The 19699-nt window shown below is 41.0% G+C and overlaps 1 protein-coding gene across 1 annotated transcript in view; it reads left to right on the top strand.

The window, feature by feature from the left end:
* Nucleotides 1–19699, top strand: part of kcnh5b (potassium voltage-gated channel, subfamily H (eag-related), member 5b) — a 131321-nt gene that overhangs the window by 1426 nt on the left and 110196 nt on the right. The window contains exons 2-4 of the mRNA XM_070843043.1: nucleotides 8890–9013; nucleotides 11710–11816; nucleotides 14308–14436. Of these exons, the coding sequence (XP_070699144.1) occupies nucleotides 8890–9013; nucleotides 11710–11816; nucleotides 14308–14436 (360 nt within the window). The remainder of the gene's footprint in view (nucleotides 1–8889; nucleotides 9014–11709; nucleotides 11817–14307; nucleotides 14437–19699) is intronic.

Here is a 19699-nt window from a genome sequence, read left to right as displayed (position 1 = left end):
ACACTTCAGTTTGGGTCTTTAGTTTAGTAGACGTCTCCAAACGGCACAAAGGTTTGATTGAAGTGAGCAGATTCTGTGCAGTGTTTCACACACACAGTAAGTAAGACTTTACATAATGTCATAGTGTCATGGACGGGGCCATGTGATCCACTAACTGAAGATAAATACTGCCTGAACTTGGACTAAAGCCTTTTTAAGTCATTAGCAGCAGTGGAGGAAGTATTCAGATCCTTTACTGAAGTAAAAGTACTAATACTGTAAAGGCCTGCAGGGCATATTTAAATACAGTATTATAAGGAGAATATACTTTATACTGTTTTATTTATACTGTTCTTTATGGATTAATCTCTATTAATCCACCATGATCTTATGGGATGGCGTCTAAATGCCACTTTGGAGGACATGTTGCATGTCATGTCTACGTTTAATGTTTTCAGTGAGTTCGTGTCTTATTACAAAACACATTGTTTTGCTTTTCACGTGTCAATTTGAGGCGTTTACAGTCAGCTGATTTGATATTGTGCAGAGAAGGCGTCATTTTATGTCTTAGAGAAAACAAGATGAACGTAGCGAGAAAGTAGGTGAAGCTCGGTGTTGGCAGGAGGTTTAGGTGGTCGGGGGGTCAAAGACAGGAGAGAAGATCTGGTTCTGTTTAGTTTAGTTCTTTTTTTAGGGTTTTAAGCTTGTTTTTACGGTTTAGAGCCTCTTTTTTTAGGGTTTAGAGCTTGTTTTTATGGTTTAGCAGCTCTTTTTTATGGTTTTAAGCTTGTTTTTAGGGTTTAGAGCTGTGTTTTTAATGTTTATAGCTAGTTTTTAGGGTTTAAAGCTTCTGTTTTTGGATTTAGAGCTGCGTTTTTAAGGTTTAAAGCTAGTTTTTAGGGTTTAGTGCCTCTCATTTAATAGTTTATAGCTTGTTTTTAGGGTTTACATAACTTGCATCACGTTTAAACCCAAACCATCATCTTTTCTTAAGCCACGTAGTTTTGATGCCCACGAAACGAAATTGCAACCATCACCTCAAATGTTTAAGAGCCAGTTAATGTACTCAGTTACTTTCCCCTGCTGGTCCAGAGGGCGGTGGGACTGTGTTAGTGCAGGTCTTCTAAAGGCCGTAGTAAGAAGGCGTTTTCTCTTCATTTTGACCATAAATTAGATCAGAAATGAAACGGTCTGGTGTAGCCTGTTGCAGGATTCCTTCACAGTTGAATCAGAGCTGTTAACGCTGAAACAATCTCATCGGGGGGTTTCATAGAGAGCCGGACTCCCCCGATGGTCCCAGTGCTCCTTCACTTCTCTTCAGGCAGCTCCAGGTCCTGTTGGTCCAACCGGCGTCCTGCTAAGTAATTGGCTGCGATGAAAGAGGAGAGCAGAAAAGGCCGAGATGATTCTGGGTTGCTTTTTTTTTGTGTGTTGCATTAAGTCTTAGTCAGCTTTTTGCCTCCAAAGGGCACCGAGGAGGTTTAAGGCCTGAAACAAGATGGTGATAAATTTAAGTAACTATAGTTCCTTTGTGCTGAAAAATCACTTAAGTAATTGTTTGGAAAGAGCAGCAGAGAACAGATGAGGTTGATATTGTTCTGGATTGTTCTGCGGTAAAGGTGAGACCCTCTCGTGCCTTACCCACAATGCACTGCAGCCCTGTTTGATTAGCTCTTTCCACCTGAATAAGAAATGGGAGCCACCACCTGCATGGAAGCTGTAAAACACTTCACACTAAGTACATGAAGACGTTTTATCTCACCTGAGAGATTATTTAAAACAAAAAAAACAATTCTCTGTTGTTTGGCAGGAAATGTAAAGTTCATGTTGTGGGTGGTGGCAGAGGAAAGGCCATATTGTTTATCACGTCTGAAGGAGTTTGAGCCTCACTTCTGTCTTAAACGATCTGTTTTGGAACAAATTTGAGGAGAGAAATAAGCTCTTGAACCTTCACACATGTTGGATCTACACGGCCGCATTTAGAAGTTCGTTCTGACTTTCTGAAGGCTTCTTTCTTCTAAGCACTTATCAATTTATTGGAAGTTTGTGGAGCTTCAGAGCTCATATTTCTGTTTCCTCTGTAGTTTGGAATGATTGAGGAGTAACTAATTACTGTAATAACTAACATTGATGTATTTTAATAATCGTATTACATATAATGTTGTGTATATAGTATAGTGTTCGTGTCCTCCTGGGGAAAGGAGCTGTGAGGAGGGAGCACAGAGGGAGGTGTGTGGTGGTCCCTCCTTGAAGGGTTTATCTTCGGTACGGTGGCCATTTTAGGACATTTCAGGACACCTCATCGGATGAAGCCGGACTTTTTAAGATTCTCTTGGCTGCAGGTAGATGAACGTGCACTGAAGTCCTCCCCAGACCAGGCCATTTTCTTCAAAATGTCCTTAACGATTAACTGATTATCTGAATTGTTGTTGTTTAACTATCAGCTGTCTTAGTGTTGGGGTGGATAGACGGGTCAAACGCAGGACTTTCACCCAGGAGACTTCCTGTTTGTATCACGTGTGAAACCAAATCAATGTTTAGTTATTTTAAAGGTCCCATATGACACATTTAAAATGTGTTTTCGACATCAATATTTGTCCCTGATGTGCCTGCAGAACGCCAAACTATAACAAAAGCCCGTCCTCTCTCTTCTTGTCCTCCTCCATCGTTCAGTAGATTTTTAATCACGTGATCTCTTCCAGGCCTTCAGCAGGCCGACTGAAAACCTCGCTGTCCACCATTCCCCCCCCCCCTCACTAACGGCAGCTCCTGGTAACGACGTAAAGATGTCAAAGACGAGAGTGAAGCAGCAACTTGTTTCTGTGTTCAGACCGAAGCTAAAAACGTCTGTTTGAAGAAAAATAATCTGTTTTTGAACATTAAATCATAGAAAACTGTCTGAACTTGGGACCTTTAACTTCACATAACTTCACCTCTGTGACTAACCTACTTGACTAACCAAACTTTGACTATTCACAAAGTTAACTTACGTCATGTACATAACGTAACTCTGATATTGGATTGATGGTGAGGCTGAGCTGAAGAAGCTCATATATGTAGTTAAGGGAGTAATTAGACATCTAATCTAATCTGCTGTTTTGATATTATCTGGTAGGATATTGATTCTGGAAACACAAACTCAGTTCATTTCACGTCCAGATCTGTCCTCCCCTGTTTTCCCTTCTAGAAATAACCAGACGGTTTTCAGGTGGAAGTTGTTAAAGCAGCCTGTTCCTCCGTAGCTCTCCGATGTCATCCTGTCAGCCTGCTGCTACACCTTCATGCAGATAATTAACATTAACTGAAAGGTCACTGTACACACTTAGAATATACTGAAATGCCACCTAAGTTCATGTGGTGACGTGAGTTTGACTCATACACAGAACCAATTTCTTGTTTTATAAAGGATCAGAGATCACCCAGTGCTGATATAATAGTTTTTCTCCGACTACAGTGAGAGCGTTTTTTATTATAGATACCATTTTTTTTTTTTAATATCGTCTTATGGCTGCTCAGTGAAATCAATGAAGCGCTGGAGGTTTTTTTACTTAGTCTGTAGAATCTGCAGTGAAACCTGCCTGAAAGAGCTGCTGACACACCTTCAACGATTCACTGCAGGAATTTTAGAGCCTTTTCATTGTTTAAATGCCGTCTCACTGGATTTTCCTCCCTGCTGTAAACATGCCGAACGGTTGTGATGTTTTCTGGCACGAATATAATCAAATATGAAGAGCTGTTTCACTACCTTTTCATCCCAAAATTCATTTTGCAACCAGCCAAATATTTTTTTTTGGAGAAGAGGAGACTCTCTAATTGATGAAAGTTACTGGTGCAGCAGATTTGGCAGGTGTTGAAGGACAATATCTGCAGTTTTAGCTCATTAATTACAAATTGCATATACTGCTGACTGCTTTGTAAAGCAGGTGTTGGGTTTTTCTGACCTGTCTAAGAGTCGCTGGTTCTAGTTAAAAACATAACTTGCAAGACTTGAACCTTATCTGTGATACTGCAGGGAGTCTGTCACAGTTTATCTTATCAATATCCAATAATGGAGCTGGAACTGGAGCTGTTTTAAAGGTCGTCTTTGCTGGTGTATTTAGTCCCATCAGCCGAGATCTGAGAGTCACCTGCAGAAAACTCATATAATTATTGTCGCCATGTAAACGTTTATTTGATGTCAAGCTGTCTGGGCTTTAATCCTGTCAACCTGTGAATGTTTGCGTGTCCTTAAACGCACCATCTCAAATTGTAATTGTGTTGCTGCAAAATGACGAAAGGATATTTTTAAAGGATAGTTTTGGTTTACTGCAGCCTGAATCTTATTTTCACATCTTATTTTTGAATGTTTGACCCATTAGGAGTCTTTAACACCATATTCACTGCTGCAGATCATGTCTTTATTAATATTACAGTGAATTTGAGGTGTTTAAATCTTATTATTAGTTACATATCACAAATATAGTTTTTAAAAACAGGATAAATAGTTCAATACTTGAGTCCAGAGACGGCTTTTTAACCCCTTCATGCATGAATCATGATCCTTACCTCAGTCAGGATTTTTTTACTAAGTGTTTTTATTCATCTTTAAGCTGAAAAACAAGATTTTCGACCCAAATTTTACAAAGATATATTTACATGTCCACTAGTTGAAATCTAGCTCCTGATGCATGATGTACACTTCAGTGCACATGTGATTAATCATCATTTCCTCCCAATATAAAATCAATACTTGGGAAATTTAGCAATTGCATGACTCCTTAGATGTTACTTGATGTCCCCATATGTTTCTTACCTGCAAGGGTCTCTTTTTCTAGAAGGTTTGAACAGAAAGAAATGAGCACCTTGGTGTTTCTGGCTGTCTGTCGGCCATCTTGGTTTCACTCTTTTTTTTTTTTTCCACTTGCAATGGCTTCCCATTGGGCAGCAGTCAGTGGATGAGATGATGCAGTAGCTCCACTGTAGTGACTGATGTGCAGCTACGCCATCAAAACTCATGCATATACAAGAAAACAGCTTTTGAATAGCTGCACACTGTAGTGACTTCTGTGCATGAAAGGGTTAAAGGACACCATAATATAGGAAGTAAATAGTTAATTGACTGACTGACCGACATCCTGATTCAGCTTTGACCTGCTGTAGTTATCATGCGTGCACACAGGTACAGTTACAGTTTTTCCTCCATATACCGGGCTCCAAATACTTGTATATATCTTTGGGTTTGAAATGGTTAATAGGTGCATGGGAGTTGCAGTGAATTTGGTGTGTTAAGACATTAAGTCACACAATAACACAAGCTAACTAAGGCAGCGGTGCACCAGCTCTGTTCTGTGAGCTAAAATCACTGTTTTTCCAATGGAGTCTGGTGGCTTTGAAAAGAGCGATATAATGACTGTCTGTGTTTTAAACCAAAAGGATCTTCCAGGTCTCTCTCTGTAGGGATCCTTTCCATGATGCTGTCACACACTTAGAATAACAATCTGAGCCTGTCAGTGGATCAAACAAGCACAGTGGATTACATTACAGTCATTGTAGAGCGGCTGAGCTGATCTACTGGACCGGTTCCAACACTTTTTGTAACTACCAGTCATTTCAAACCCAAAATATGTAAGTTATCCTTTTAATACAATGTTCTCATTAGCCAGGTTAGAAAAATAAGATCCCAGCTGAACTAGACCATCATTTTTCCTTGAATAAAGCATTTTTTAATGTGACCAGTGGTTGTGTGTGAAGCAAATGTAAAATCTCCGTGAGTCGATTTTCATCCATCTAAAAATACTCAGTGGAGGATTGTTGCAGCACGGAGTCACTTGTGTGATTTGTAGATAATTGTTAAAACAACCAAAACCACCTTATATCACGCTCCCTGGTGACCAGGATGTCGCCACGCAGAATACATCAAATGAATAATAAATGACCATGTGATTTATGAAAGGTGTTTCTACAGTGTGCTTTTACCCAGAGAGCCTGTCTGTGTTTACACCCCTCTGCATCCGCTAGGAAGCCGGTTCAGGTTTAATAAGGTGACTGACTGATCGGGAAGTTCTTTCCACTCTCATATCTTGTAGATTTTGTCCCTTTCATCTCATGCCGATCAACTGGAGCCTGCAGACTGTTTGCTGCATGAATTCATCCTCATTTAATTAACTCTTAAATGCAACTACTTAAGGATCAGGTTTCAGGACATGTCAGGACTGGATGCTGCTATTTTAGCTGTTATCTGCCAGTAGTGGAAGAAGAACTCAGATCTTTTTGCTTTAGTAAAAGTAGCGCCAGCACAGTGTAGAAACATTGTTAGAAATAACAATCAAAGTCACGTCCAGCAATTAAAGTCTTAATTAAAATATCAGAAGTAAAATAATTTCAGAATAATGTAGTAATCAGTTTTCATTAATGTTGAAGCTGGTAAAAGTGGGGTTCTACTTTATCTACTGCTGCACAGTTTAAAGTATAATATCTCATCTGAATGTATTTGTTGTTTATGTCTAGTATTTATTAGAATCTTGAGTCTTCTGAGAAGATTTGTAGCTTGTGAAAAACGGGTCCAATATTTACTTTTATTGGTCATAAGCTGTGATCACTTTGGACACATCGGACTGAATAGACTCAGGTGGTGTCCGGACAGGGCGGGGCCAAACCCATGTGACTCAGACACAGGAAGTGACTCTCTCCTGCTGTCTCAGGTATAAGCAGGCTTTGACAAACATGGCTGTGAAGGGAGGTGAGCGGTGGATTTAAGTACAGAGGCTCCTAAAGTTGGACCTGATGGTGCTCAAGCGGATGCAGCTTGTTTGTCTCTGCTTGGTAAGTTAACAGCAGCTGCAGGTTATATACTCACTCACATTATATCAGTGGCTTTACGGCTTAAGTTTGGTGACTTGGCTCGACTTGTTGCTGTTTGTGGTGCGGCAGGAAAACTGAGGGATCGTTCAGATGAAACTGCAGGTCAAGCTGGAGGAGCTAAGTGTCACCTACAGCACGTTTCAGTCGTCTAAGATGTGTGCAGATAGATTTTGTTTCAGATAATTCCAAATTTAAAATGTTGGTTAAAGTTTTTAATCTATTTTATTGTTTCATTGTCTTGCGATGATGCTAAAACATAATGCTACAGTTTGAATCATGTGAGCAACAAAACGTGACGGGGATGGAGTACAGGAAGTGTTTCCTGTTGGAGGGTTCAGTAGATTTAGGAAGTCCAGTGCTGAGTGTGTTTACATGGACATGAGTGTCCTGGTTTTGATCCTATTCAGGATGTGGTGTTTTACATGGAACACAGAGAAAAATGTTAGTATCCCTGTTACTTTTATTACCGCCGGCCTTTTTGTGTCGGTGCCTGTGAAGTTTACTACACAAACTGACTTAAATATCTGACGTAAATTCAGCTTCCTCATTCCCGCTGCCATTGTTTCTGTCAGGTTTGCGAGACAGATGTACACCTGCAACAGTATCTCAGTTTCTTTTTTCCTTTCTGTGTTTATATATATTAATAATTTAAAAAGATAAAACATGTGAATGTGAAGGAGAATTTGCCTAAAAAACCCTCCAGGGACCTGAAAAGTGTTGTTCTCCTGGCAGCATATTACAGGAGACAGTCGCACTTATAAATAAGTTTAGATGACAGACAAAACAAAATGAAACAGAGCGCAATGCATCCCATAAACATAATGCATGCAATACTATACATACAAATAACCTGGATACATGTGAACACAGCTGTTATATGGCTCAGTGTGTTAACTTAAGGACTATTTAATCAGTGCTATCAAGAGTTTCAGAAGCCTTTTTCAGCTCTCATAAGAATAATATTGTCTGAATACTTGCGTTTCTTAACTTGAGACCGTTCAGAGGAGGCTGAAAGGATGGAAGAAGCTACTGGCAGTCCGTTAAAGAGGATTACCGCTGGGGTCAAAATATCAGAGATGTTCAACCACTTTCTCCTGGAAATCCAGATGGGGAATAGTTTGGCATCAAAAAGCGGAGCCGAAAGGTCGAGATGAGTCAAACAGACTGCTGAAGTTAAGTCTGACTCAGCTCTTAAACTCCAAAGGGCACAAAGTAGGTTGAAACTTTTAAAGGATAGATACGTAGTTTTACTATAAAACTCACCATTTGCTATTAGTAGTTATTTGCTGTAATCCGTTCGTCTCTTTATATTTACTGAGACGTTGCTTTTCCCCGTTTGTTGTGAACTTCCCTCCTTATCTTTCTTTCAGTCTGTTTCATGGCTGAGCTGTGTTAAAGGAGTCTTTCTGGCTGCCCAAACAGAGATCACATTAAACTGAGATTAGGGTTAATCATTGTTTAACCGAACAAAACAGATTAAAATTAAATCAAGACAGCTTAATGATTTAAATAAACGTTCAGTATTAGTTTAAAAGGCAGTTTAGGACAGAGTCAATTAGATTTATTCAAATAATTCAAATAAAAACCTCATCTGCCAGTTTGTACAGTGGATTAAAGAAATATTCAAAGGAAGGTTCACACCCTTTCAGAATAAAAGTAGGTTTAACGTGCGACAGATGGTGAAATGGAGCCCTATGTGGTTGGTGTGAGCCCCTTTAGTCTTTGCTCTGAGTTCATGAGTTGTGATGAACATGAGGAGTGTTAAAATGTCCAAACAGCCCAAAAATGTGACTCACTTCTGTCTTTCCCTCTGAATCTGAGCTCTGAATAGTCTGCTTTCATGGCCTAAACAACTTAAATGCGTAGTACGAACTCAAATTCGACAAAACAATCTTAATATGAAACCAAAAGACTCGAGACCCTCACGTATTTGTTGCTGCTTGGAGTCCAAACTGAAGCTGACCTACACCAGACTGACATATCTCTGTACAAACCCCTCCGGGGGGCTGAGAAGCTTCGCAGCCTTTTATCTGTTCTTAATGTTTAATGTCTGTCCTGTCCATCTCCCAGAGACCAGCTTCCTCCTGGGAAACGCCCAGATCGTGGAGTGGCCTGTAGTTTACAGCAATGACGGATTCTGCAAGCTGTCTGGCTTCCACAGGGCTGAGGTCATGCAGAAGAGCAGCACATGCAGGTAAAAGTCCTCTGGCTACATTATGCATTCATACAGAACATTTAAGTATATTTAATGTTAAATATTAGATATTGCAGCGTGGCAATGGAGCGATAATGACTCTAAAGTCTTGTTGCTTTATCGTAATTGCCTTCACAGAGCACCACATGCAATAATATTCATCTGTATTATCCCCCGACATTTGCATACACTTTGCTAATGAATCAGTAGCATGCTGATGTCTTATCTAGCCACTGGGTTCATTTATTTTTAATGGTTTTAATGTCTCAGATAAAGTTGAACTCATAAAGAAGCTGCTATTGTAAAAATATTGTTTTTTTTCCTGAGTTAAACCCACAGCAGAGAAACAATGAGTCATTGTTTTTAAAACTGAAGCCGTGTCCTTGTCCAAGTGCTCCATTTATCCCTCAAAGAATCACTCAATATGTCCTTTTTTTTTTTTTTTTTAAATTCAGTTTCATCCATTATTGAAGCACAGTGAGAGAGAAAGAAAGGATTGTAAAGTGAGCGTCCTGCTTCTGTCCCGCTGTAGTGATCACTAGACGGCATCGTGCTGCTCTGGAGGGCTGTTTATGTGACGCTGTGCTCTGATCTCATGCAAAAGTTCAGTGACGCTCTGCGGAGTAACTGTGCAAAAAACAAAATCAGCATCTGGCATTTCCACTTGCTCTGGAGGAGAGAGGAGAGGGGAAGAGATGGCACCCCCACCCCGCTCAGCAAGTCTCTGAAATGAATCCAATTTCGAGCTGCCAGGGGAGCTCAGCCCGGTCCGGCTTGAGGACAGTGTCTTGTTCGCCTGTCAGTCAAGACTTTTTAAAATTTGACTCCAAAGGACGACTCCTGTCCTCCGGTGCCTCTCAGATCTGACCGGGGGGGTGACGGCCTTGACGAGCCGGCAGCTATAGAAAGGCTCTCTAGGACAGTGTGAGATTTATCCGTCCGCTCCCTGCTGCTCCGGGCTGAGGAGGATACCGAGACCGACAATCCAATCAGATGTGACACTGAGAGAATAGGAGAGCCCACTGTGAGCTTAAACTTACAGGCTGCTGCCACAGTGATGGAAGATGGTGGCTTGTTAACGGGGGCCCCGTGTCATGTTGGGGTGGGGGGGGAAGTCATTTTTGATCTTTGGACTGCAGTACATCACTGGCATGACTTAATGACACAAGAGTTACAGGTCAGAGCAAAAGGACAAACAGAATAATGCTTTAAATTGTCAATTAGGGATTCAGGGAGGTTCCAATAAATGATAATCTGGCAGTAAAAACATTGTTCTGCAACTTGAATTCACTTAATTGTCCTCTAATTTCTGCTTGTTGGTGAATTATTGGGCACTTTTACATCTTTTAACTCGTCTTTTTGAAGGTTTTGAATGGAAAATCAAGCTCTAAGCTCACAGACACATTCAGCCTGTGATGAGGGACCACAGCTGCTGCACAGACGGTCGGCGGCGTAGATGTTACTCTTTAAAGCTGAGCTCCTCTTATAGTCCCCACACCCCCAGATTTCCACCCAGAGTGCTGTTAATAACTTAAAATTTGAAATGTGAAAAGAAACTTGACGTTTTAAGTTCAAGCAGGAAGACGGTTTTTCTAATAATCCAGTTATTTCTCATGGATCTGCTCAGAAGCTTTCCTCTCATGCTGAAGAATTAGATGTATTATTTATTGGCTTTGTTCCTCAGTGGTAGTGTCTTTCCTGATTGACAAAATCCACAATTGACTCTGGCAGAAAACAACAATTTCATTTTACTTTTGCCCATTTTTAGACTATAGTTATTTATTCTGTATTTAAAGTTCTCAGTGCTGCTTTATTCTTATTCTTATTCCATCAAGCAGTGTGGGTGGGACGGGTTTAATGTTAATGCACTTGAAGTTTATTTCAGACCAGAGTGTCTTTTGTGGTCGGAACTGCAGGAGACATTAATTTTCCAAGTGAATTCCACACAATTCACTTGTAGGATTATAAATAACATCTCTTGAGTCCATGAATATTTAAAAGTCATGTGAAGAAATTCTTTTTTTTTGTATCGTGTCTGTATTTCAGGCACCCTGAAAGCAAATGGGAGGAACTTGTTTTGGTAGATGCACTTCAGAGATCATGAGATCGTGTGACTGCACTGAATTGTTTTTAAAACATCCAAGCGACCTACAACCACACGAGCCTGTTTTACATCAGCACATCCCCACATCTTGTCCTGTCATGTGACTTTAAATAAGAATATTCCCAACAAAGATGTGATTTTAGGCCTTTTGCTGATAAAACACCATCAAATATTTTGCTAAAACTTCTGTGTTTGGATATTTTTACTGTGTATTTGCACCCCCGTGTGTGTTTGTGTATTAGTCCTTGAAGACGCTGCGACTGATGTTGAACAAAGTAATCACTCAGACTAATTAAATTAGGGCAGATTAAAGTGTCCTCAGCCCTTTTAAGGAATAATTACAACGATGCCAGGAAATGCAGGCTGCACCAATCCACAATCCTTCACTGTGGCCGAAATTTACGCCGCTGCTACGTCAGTTTACTCCATAAAAAGCCAAACATAAATTTTAAGGGACATTTTATGGTAAGATAACAGATTGACGATGCTGTTACAAGCAGATGTGATGTACTGAAACACGGGGGGGGAGAGGCTAAAAGGTCAGGTCAGTATTGATCGCTGCCGTTTTTCTTACCGTCCGGTTCCTTTCCAGTTTTATGTACGGAGAACTGACGGACAAGAAGACCATCGACAAAGTCAGGCAGACGTTCGACAACTATGAGTCCAACTGCTTCGAAATCCTGCTGTACAGAAAGAACAGTGAGTGCTCCTCATTCTTTCTCCAATTATTCCTCTTCTTTTTTTGACTAATCGATTGATTAAATGATTGAGTTGATCTCTAAGATGTCAGAAAATGGTGAAAAATTGGCTTCCAGTTCTTGTCTAACATAAATATATTCAATTTGCAAAGATTTAAAACCCTTAAGAGCAGCAAATCATCACTTTTCAGAAGCCTGAACCAGCAGGAGGTCGACATTAATACCTGATGATTGACTGAATCATTTACCAATCATTGTCATTGATCATTCACTTGTTTGCCTTTTACACTTGAAGGTATAATATGTGACATGTTCTATAGTCTTAAGTTGTGTTAAGTGTTTTCAACAATGTTCAAACCAACAGAGATCCATCATTTTATTCAAGGTGAGTTTCATTTGGTGTCACGTCCCATTTATCTGCTCTAGTTGTTAGAACTTCTGGGGAAGCACAGAATGTTTGAAGCACTTTTTTATTATATTGGATGAAATTCTCCCAACAGCCCGTCAGCAATCAATAAATGAGGTAGTTTGACAAAGAGGAAAGAACTCCAGTGTATTTTTAGTGTGATTGTAGTGGTGCTGTGATGTGTTTAATCTGTGGACTAATCTGTGTCCACCCATCTAATGGTAACGAAGACAACAACTCCCATGATTCCACGCTGCTTCACGAGGTCATCAAACGACATATTTTGTTTTTATCTTGAATGGGAGACCTCAAGAGGAGCAGAAATGACATACTGTGTGTTTAAGCTGCTATTTGAACTTCATGTTTTGTCTTCATCGCTTCAACTTTGCTTCCAAGTGACTTTAGTGACCATCATCATCATCATCATCTTATTGATCTTTTAACTTCTGGAGTTTGTCCAAAGTTTATTTGAAGAACTGGATGTGACAAAGGTTTAGTGTCCTCCTTGACTGTAGAACATGGACACAGTCTTTCTCTGCAACTTCTTCAGTTTCTTATTAAAACAGACTTGTCTGAAAGTGGCCATAATCAATATCTATGCTTTAACAATGGATCACAACTTAATCATCTGGTATAGGCTGCTAATATCACATGATGCTGAAGGGATGGATGGATGGACGACGGACAGATAAAACCTTTTTATGGGAAAGTGGTTAATATTAATGAGCCCTAATGTGAATAAAATTAAAAATATGGATGAAATATAACTTCAGCAGGTCAATGCTGGTAGAAAAAAAGCGGTTATTCTGTCCAGTGTGATGGAGCAACAGTGAGCAGTAAGTCCTGGATCAGTAGCGTTGCTCAGGAGCACAATGGATAAAGTGTGCAGACGAAAATAGTTCCAAATGTTCCTGTCTCCCAAGAGTGATCACCTATGAGGGCGAAATGCGGAGGAGGTGGAGGAGCACGACGAAGCAGGGAGGGAGAAACGGTAAAAAATGAAAAGGATCAATTTCAAAATGGCTCAAATTTGCTGACAAACCAGAAAAGCAGGGCCCTTATAGAGGCTGGATATAAATTAGATGGATGATGATGACTACCAACAACTTGTATCCACAGAAATAATGGCATTAAGGTTTGTGCAGCTTTGTTGAGGAGGTGGTAAAGTCAAGAAAACGTCAGCTGTTTCGAGGTTCTTCTGAACGGTGAGTTCCCTAAAATGTGATCATTAAAACCACGTTTTGTTTGAATGTGGCTGTTTTTATAAAATGATTAACATCATGTCCACGGACAGAGAGGAAAGCAGAAGGATCAAGTTATTTATGAAGATTACTGGGTTCATCAGGCGACACTTTGCTCTTAGCTCTACTATAATAATAAGCATCTGTACTGAATGGATCAGCTCTGATCAGCTGCGTCCCACTTCCAGACTACATAGTAGTTATAAGAAAAGTTTGAGTATGCAGATTAAATCAGCTGGATTTTTAACGAACAATGAGGTGCACAAAGGAAATTTAGGAACTTTTCACTGTCAGAATAAATGCAGATATTCACCAGGTTGCTCCAGGAAAAGTAGAACCAAATCTTCCTCTTTTCCAAATATTATATACAACAGTATATATTCAGGGGCTGCTTTCACAGAACAAAGGTGTGTCTTTCACCTGCTTCCTTCCTGCGTGCTGATATGCTGGTGGTTCTGGCTTTAAACTGACCCACAACCTTCATTTCTGTCTGATAACACACCAAAAGGATGAGGAATGTCCCTCATTAGCTCGTGGTTAAGGAGCCAGTTAGCGTCATCGAATAACCAAAGCTGGCCATGAATCCTCAACAGTTTAGTTCTGCATTAGTCTCATTGCATTAGCTGTTCTCTGATTCTCAAATGTGAGGATTAGCCACTTTTTCCTGTTTTATTTTCCTCGTATTTTAAAAATGAGACATTTAACGGCGTCATTCTGGGCTCTGGGATGTTGCGATGGGCACTCCTCACAGTTTAGTTCCCATAAAGTGTGAGAAAACTGTCGAAATAAACTGTTTGCAGACCTAATCCGGAGAACACAGCTGAGGTTTTCTGATGTCTCTGCAGGAAGTCCAGTGTGGTTCTACATGCAAGTGGCTCCCATCAGGAACGAGAACGACAAGGTGGTTTTGTTCCTCTGCACTTTTAAGGACATCACCCTCTTCAAGCAGCCCATTGAAGACGAAACCACTAAAGGTGAGTCTGTTTTTAGCAGATTATTCTTGTGGCGCTTCGGTTTTAGAGTTGTCAGAAGGAGGGAGCGGTACGGGGGGGGGGGGGGGCGGCATGTGACATGAATAGTGAGTGGGAAGCAAATGAGTGCACGGCTGGATGCTCTGGTATGTAATGTAATGTAATGTTGGTTTCTGATAGGACATAATTACGTTCCATCATCCTCCTCCGACTTCTTGTTCTTCTTTCTCTTCCCCTCGTTGACATGTTTGGGTTTTAGTGAATTTGTCCAATAGTTTGGTTTATGATTAAAGTACTTTCTGGTTATTTATATGCCCGTACTGAATTGGGTAAAAAGGCTTTTGTCCACTCGGCACCTTTTGCATGGAATATGTTGTAGAAAGACTGGAAACTAACTGAGTTAATCTCATTGAGCCATTTTTTTTAAATCCAAACTGACTTCTTGAGGCCGACTCCACAACATGCACTTGTTTTTCACAATCTGCTATAAATTTGTTTGTTGTCTTTTGCTTGTGTTTTAACTGAGTAATTCTGTATGTGTGTTTTGTATTTGCTGCTGCCCATCTTGGTCAGGACTCCCTTGAAAAAGAGGTTCTTAATCTCAATGGGATTCTCCTGCTTAAATAAAATAGAATAATATCTGCAAAATCAGACTTAGGTTTATTGCCAAGGTGGTTTTCATATACAAGGGTTTATGCTTTGGTACATATCTGCAATGGTAAGTAAAAATATAGAAGTATACATAGAAAGAAGAAGAATAGCAAGAGAAAATGACACTAAGAAGAATATGTAAAAGTATGATTTTTTTAAAATAAATATTTCAAAGAAAATATAATATAAGAAATATTTGCAACAAGCAAGATGGTAATTAAAAGATATGCATTGATATAAACAGGTATGTAGACTTAAAGGTAGTATTACATGTGTTTGGGGGGGTATGAGGGTCTCTGACAGTGGGGGGGTCTCTGGGTCTTGTTGGTGAGATCAGCATGCTAATACGCTAAGATAAGATGGTAAACATCACACCTGCTGGACATCAGCATGTTGGCACGCTCAGTCTCTTTCCTCACTTTTCTCTTTAGCTTCTTTTCTTTTTCCATCTTCACCTCCTTCAGCTTCCTTTTTTATTCCTCCAGATTCTCTTCCTCCCCCTGTCTTGTGTTGAACTTGCTCTTCTTCTTTTATGTCCTCTTCCCACTCATCATCCTTCTCCTCCCTCATATTTTCATGTCCTGGCGTTCGTCTCTCTGCCCTTTTGTCTTATTATTACCTTCTTGTTGGTGCTCTTCACCCTCCTCCTTCGTCCATGTCCCCCTTCATCTTCTACTTTATTGTCTCTTTTGTTTGAATTGTTTTCCTCCTCCTCCACCTCCTTATGTTCCCTCATCTTGCCACTTATCCTTGTTCTCTTTCGTCTTTTCCTCTTCTCCTCCTCCTTCTCGTTCTTCTTCCTCTCCTGTCCTCTCTGTATAACTTGCTGAAAGTCTTCTTTCTCCTCTTTGGTTCTTTTTTTCCCCAGCCACTGCTTGGGATGAAATAGTCAAGTCTTGTTTCCCTGCGATGTGGGAACGTCTCGAGCTGTCAGGTTGTGTTGGAGGAGGTTGTGATGCTGTCAGGAATCACAGGAGATGTGGGTGGTGGTGATGTCCTCTGTGCCCTGACTGATGCACAGTGTCAGCTTCCTGCCCTGGGAGTCTCTCTTGGCACTGCTGAGCGGGTGTGTTTGCCCTTTGACAAGGATCCCACCCCCCTTCTTAATGCACAGATACATGTAAACATGCGTGCACACATGCAAGGAGGACCCCCCCACCCCGCTGCCGCTGCAGAGACCTGCCCAGCGTTGGCGTGTGATTTGTTTATTCATTCATTATGTGTGCTCAGCGACACGTGAATAACATGAGCTGAACATGCAATTAGAGCTCGAGCTGAACTTATATTGTCACATCAGTGCATTGACATCTTTGCCAGCTTCGGTGCTGCAGATGTGACAAACTTCAGATTTAGTTCTGTAGCCATTTATTACTTGGACAACTTGACATTTCACATAAAGTCTTTGCGGGGATGTTGAGCAAAGTATGTAAATACTTCAGATGCTGAAATAACTGGGAAAAAAGTCTTTTTATAACTGATATGTTTTGCGTTTTAGCTGAACTTACTGTAGAAAAATGCATTTGTTTTCACACTTTATCATGTTGAAGTCCCTGGTGAAGTGTCCTTGAGCAAGAAAGTGAAGCCCAGATTGCTCCAGATGGTCGGGCCAAAACCTTGCGTGGTTGCTCACTGCCATCGGTGTGTGTGTGTGTGTGTGAGAGTCAAATTGTGAAGTGCTTTGGATAAACGTGCTACAAATGCTCTCCATGTACCAAATACAGTCCATTTATTCCAATAGGTGTCATAATCATTAAGGAGTAAGAGCTCCCAGCGGGGGGGTTTATGGGGGTGAGGAGTGATCGTATGTAGTCATAACTCTGCTGTTTCGGGTAGTTAACTCTACAAAAAGTCCTCAAACAACAAAATATGGAGTAAATCCATCATTTAGACTGTTTAGAACGAAACATACAAGTGTAGACCAGCAGCACAACACACACTTTCTGTGTTTTCCAAAGCCTTTACTGATCAATAATGGGAAAATAGATTAATAGGTTAAGGTTTGGTTGGGTTTAGGCAGGACTTGGTTAGGTTGAAGGAAGGATTATGGTATTTTTTTTTTTTTTTTTTAAAGGTGAGTGAGACGTTGTGGTTTTGGTAAAAAATCACCAAGTTAAGATTGGAGGACTGTCGTTGTCATGGTTACAATAATAACTATATGTTTAAGGTTAGGGAAGGATTGTTGTAGATGGAGGAGATGCTCTTGAAATACCAAAGAACTTAAAGTGTCTTGCAGCAGCTTGAATTCACCTTCTTTTTTTTATTCTCCTCTTCATTTTGAGGTCTGTGTAAAAGGTGTGATATTGGGTTGAGCTGGTCCACTTCCCAGTGTGGCCTCTCGCTTGTTTGGTGTATGATTCTCGAAAGGGAAATTAAATTGAAAGTGAAATAAAATGAAATAAGTGTAAAATTATTGCGCTATTGAACAGATTTTTTTATTACAGATCTGAACACACTCCAGTAATAGAGAGACCTCTTTGCCATTGGGGATTTGACTGACATGCTGCAGTCAGAGTGACGCCAGCCAGCGCGCTACGATGTGTTTCGCTACAGTACGGCTAGTTTGAGCCTGCAGCCCACAGAGCGGTGCACTGTGGGCTGCAGTTTCACCCGCCTGGTCATTAAGAGGGGTGGGAGAGGCTGTTTGTGAGGAAGGGAGATTCGCCGCTGCAGGCGCTGGCAGCTGAGTTCGCTCGTGCTGCAGACCAAAACTGGCTCTCGGCTCCGTCTCTGGCTGCTCCCACAGCTCGGCACGCCACAACACGTCAGCATCAGCTGAGCGGGGAAGAGATCCCCACGTCCATCCTCCACTAAAAATGACAAAATAGATTGTAAATGTATTATCTGTGTATTCACACTGCGGTTTTGCCTCAAATTTCCCCCTTTTTTCCCATTTTCCAGATTTAACAGGAGACTTTTTCAGTGATTTCAGAACATCTTAGATTGAACGCATGCATGGCCACTGGTTGTGGTTATTACAGCATGGCCACTGGCTACAGAGCAGGTACAGCAACTAACGAGAGCATCGTCAATGTGGGGAAAGCAGTAAGAAGAACAGCAGTGTGGCGGAGCAAAACTGGGAACATCATGTAGTCGTTGTATTGCAGAGTGGCAGCGTTCACAGTTTGCTTTGTCAGCACAGATGGTAGTTACCTCCGCCTCAAGCCAGACATCATTTCAGGTAGACAGCTGATCAGATTGAGCGCAGAGGCAACAACACAGGTGCCTGAGGCAATAAACTGGATGTTTTAGCCTCAGAAATCTGTGATTTAAGCCCCATTATCATAACTTTAAGATTGTTAAAAGTTTAATTTTTAATTCTATGGAAGTTTTGAAAAAGCTCCCGTACATGTGAGCCAGCGTTGGCCCCCAGCTTTCATCCAACACTTGAGCACGTCTTGTACACAAACCTGGCCGGCGAAGAATATTATCAACATAGTTTTAGATCCCAAACCTCAGTTTTCTCTCTTATCTCTAAGCTACACTCTGTATCTGTAGGGATCCTTTCCATAATGCTGTCAGACACCTAGAAGAGTAATCTGAGCCCGTCTGGCTAAAACAAGCACTTTTAGTGGACCTACTTTGTTGCCTCAGTTGCCCCAAAGGATCACGTTGCAGCCATTGTAGTTTGTTCATGGCTGCCAGCTGAGGTGATGCACTGGACCAGATTTTTTTTTAACCCATAAGTCATTTAGACACCAAAATATCTACAAATAGGGCCGAGGTAAAAATACCAGAGCTCTACTTTAACGTCTCTGGACCTCAGAGGTGTTGTGGAGTCATTTCCCCCCAAACAGCTGTGCTCATGTGATAACCTCAGTGACTTACACCACCTGAACTCTGTTACTATAGAAAGTCTTTGCAGTGCCTGTGTGCCGATCGGGTGTCCTGCTCGTGTCCGTCTGCCGGCTGAAGGACAAACCACTCTGTTTTCTGTAAATCCAGTCTTTGCCGTGTTCTGCAGTGAGGTGCGAGCCGCGCCGCTCGCCGAGGAACTACTGATCAAAATCTCATTTCAGGATTCACTTTGCTGCTGCGTGCACCAGTTCTGCTACCCTGTTATTTTTAGCCCAGGCCTTTTACTTTTTTTCATTTCCACTTGCATTGTGCTCCAGTCGGCTAAATCAAGTAGTGTTGCATTCTTCCAAAGCAGGAGCATTTCTATTAACCGTGAAAAAGACCTCTTATTTACTTGTCATGACGTTTCCCCCCCCCATGCTCTATGTGAGGTCCTTTTTGTCCTTATGTGTCAGTATGTACAGTGGAAGCCTGTAAGCTGTCAGTATGCATTTACGTGAGTGCTACCAAGACAAACGCCTCCATTCTACTTCATGATGAAAATGGTTCCTGCGTTTGACAACAGAACTCATTGGCTTGCTTTCTGTGCCAATGGTTCGCTATTGTGTTCGAACACATTAGAGTGTGGTACCGCTCTATAATGCATGGACACTATACGGTGAATTATGCAACGACGGCAACTGAACAGGCAGTTAAGAAGAAGCACTTAACTAAAAGGAGTAACGCCGCCATGGAAGCCCACGCCATTACGAGCAAAAGTCCTGCAGCCAAACTTCTGCTTCAGTAAAAGTAAACAAAAATTTCTGTTATCTTGTGTGAC

Source organism: Pempheris klunzingeri, chromosome 13 (genome assembly GCF_042242105.1).
Source record: "Pempheris klunzingeri isolate RE-2024b chromosome 13, fPemKlu1.hap1, whole genome shotgun sequence".
Lineage (NCBI taxonomy): Eukaryota > Metazoa > Chordata > Actinopteri > Acropomatiformes > Pempheridae > Pempheris > Pempheris klunzingeri.
The sequence above is the reverse complement of the archived record's forward strand: the minus strand, read 5'-3'. Positions and strand labels throughout refer to the sequence as shown.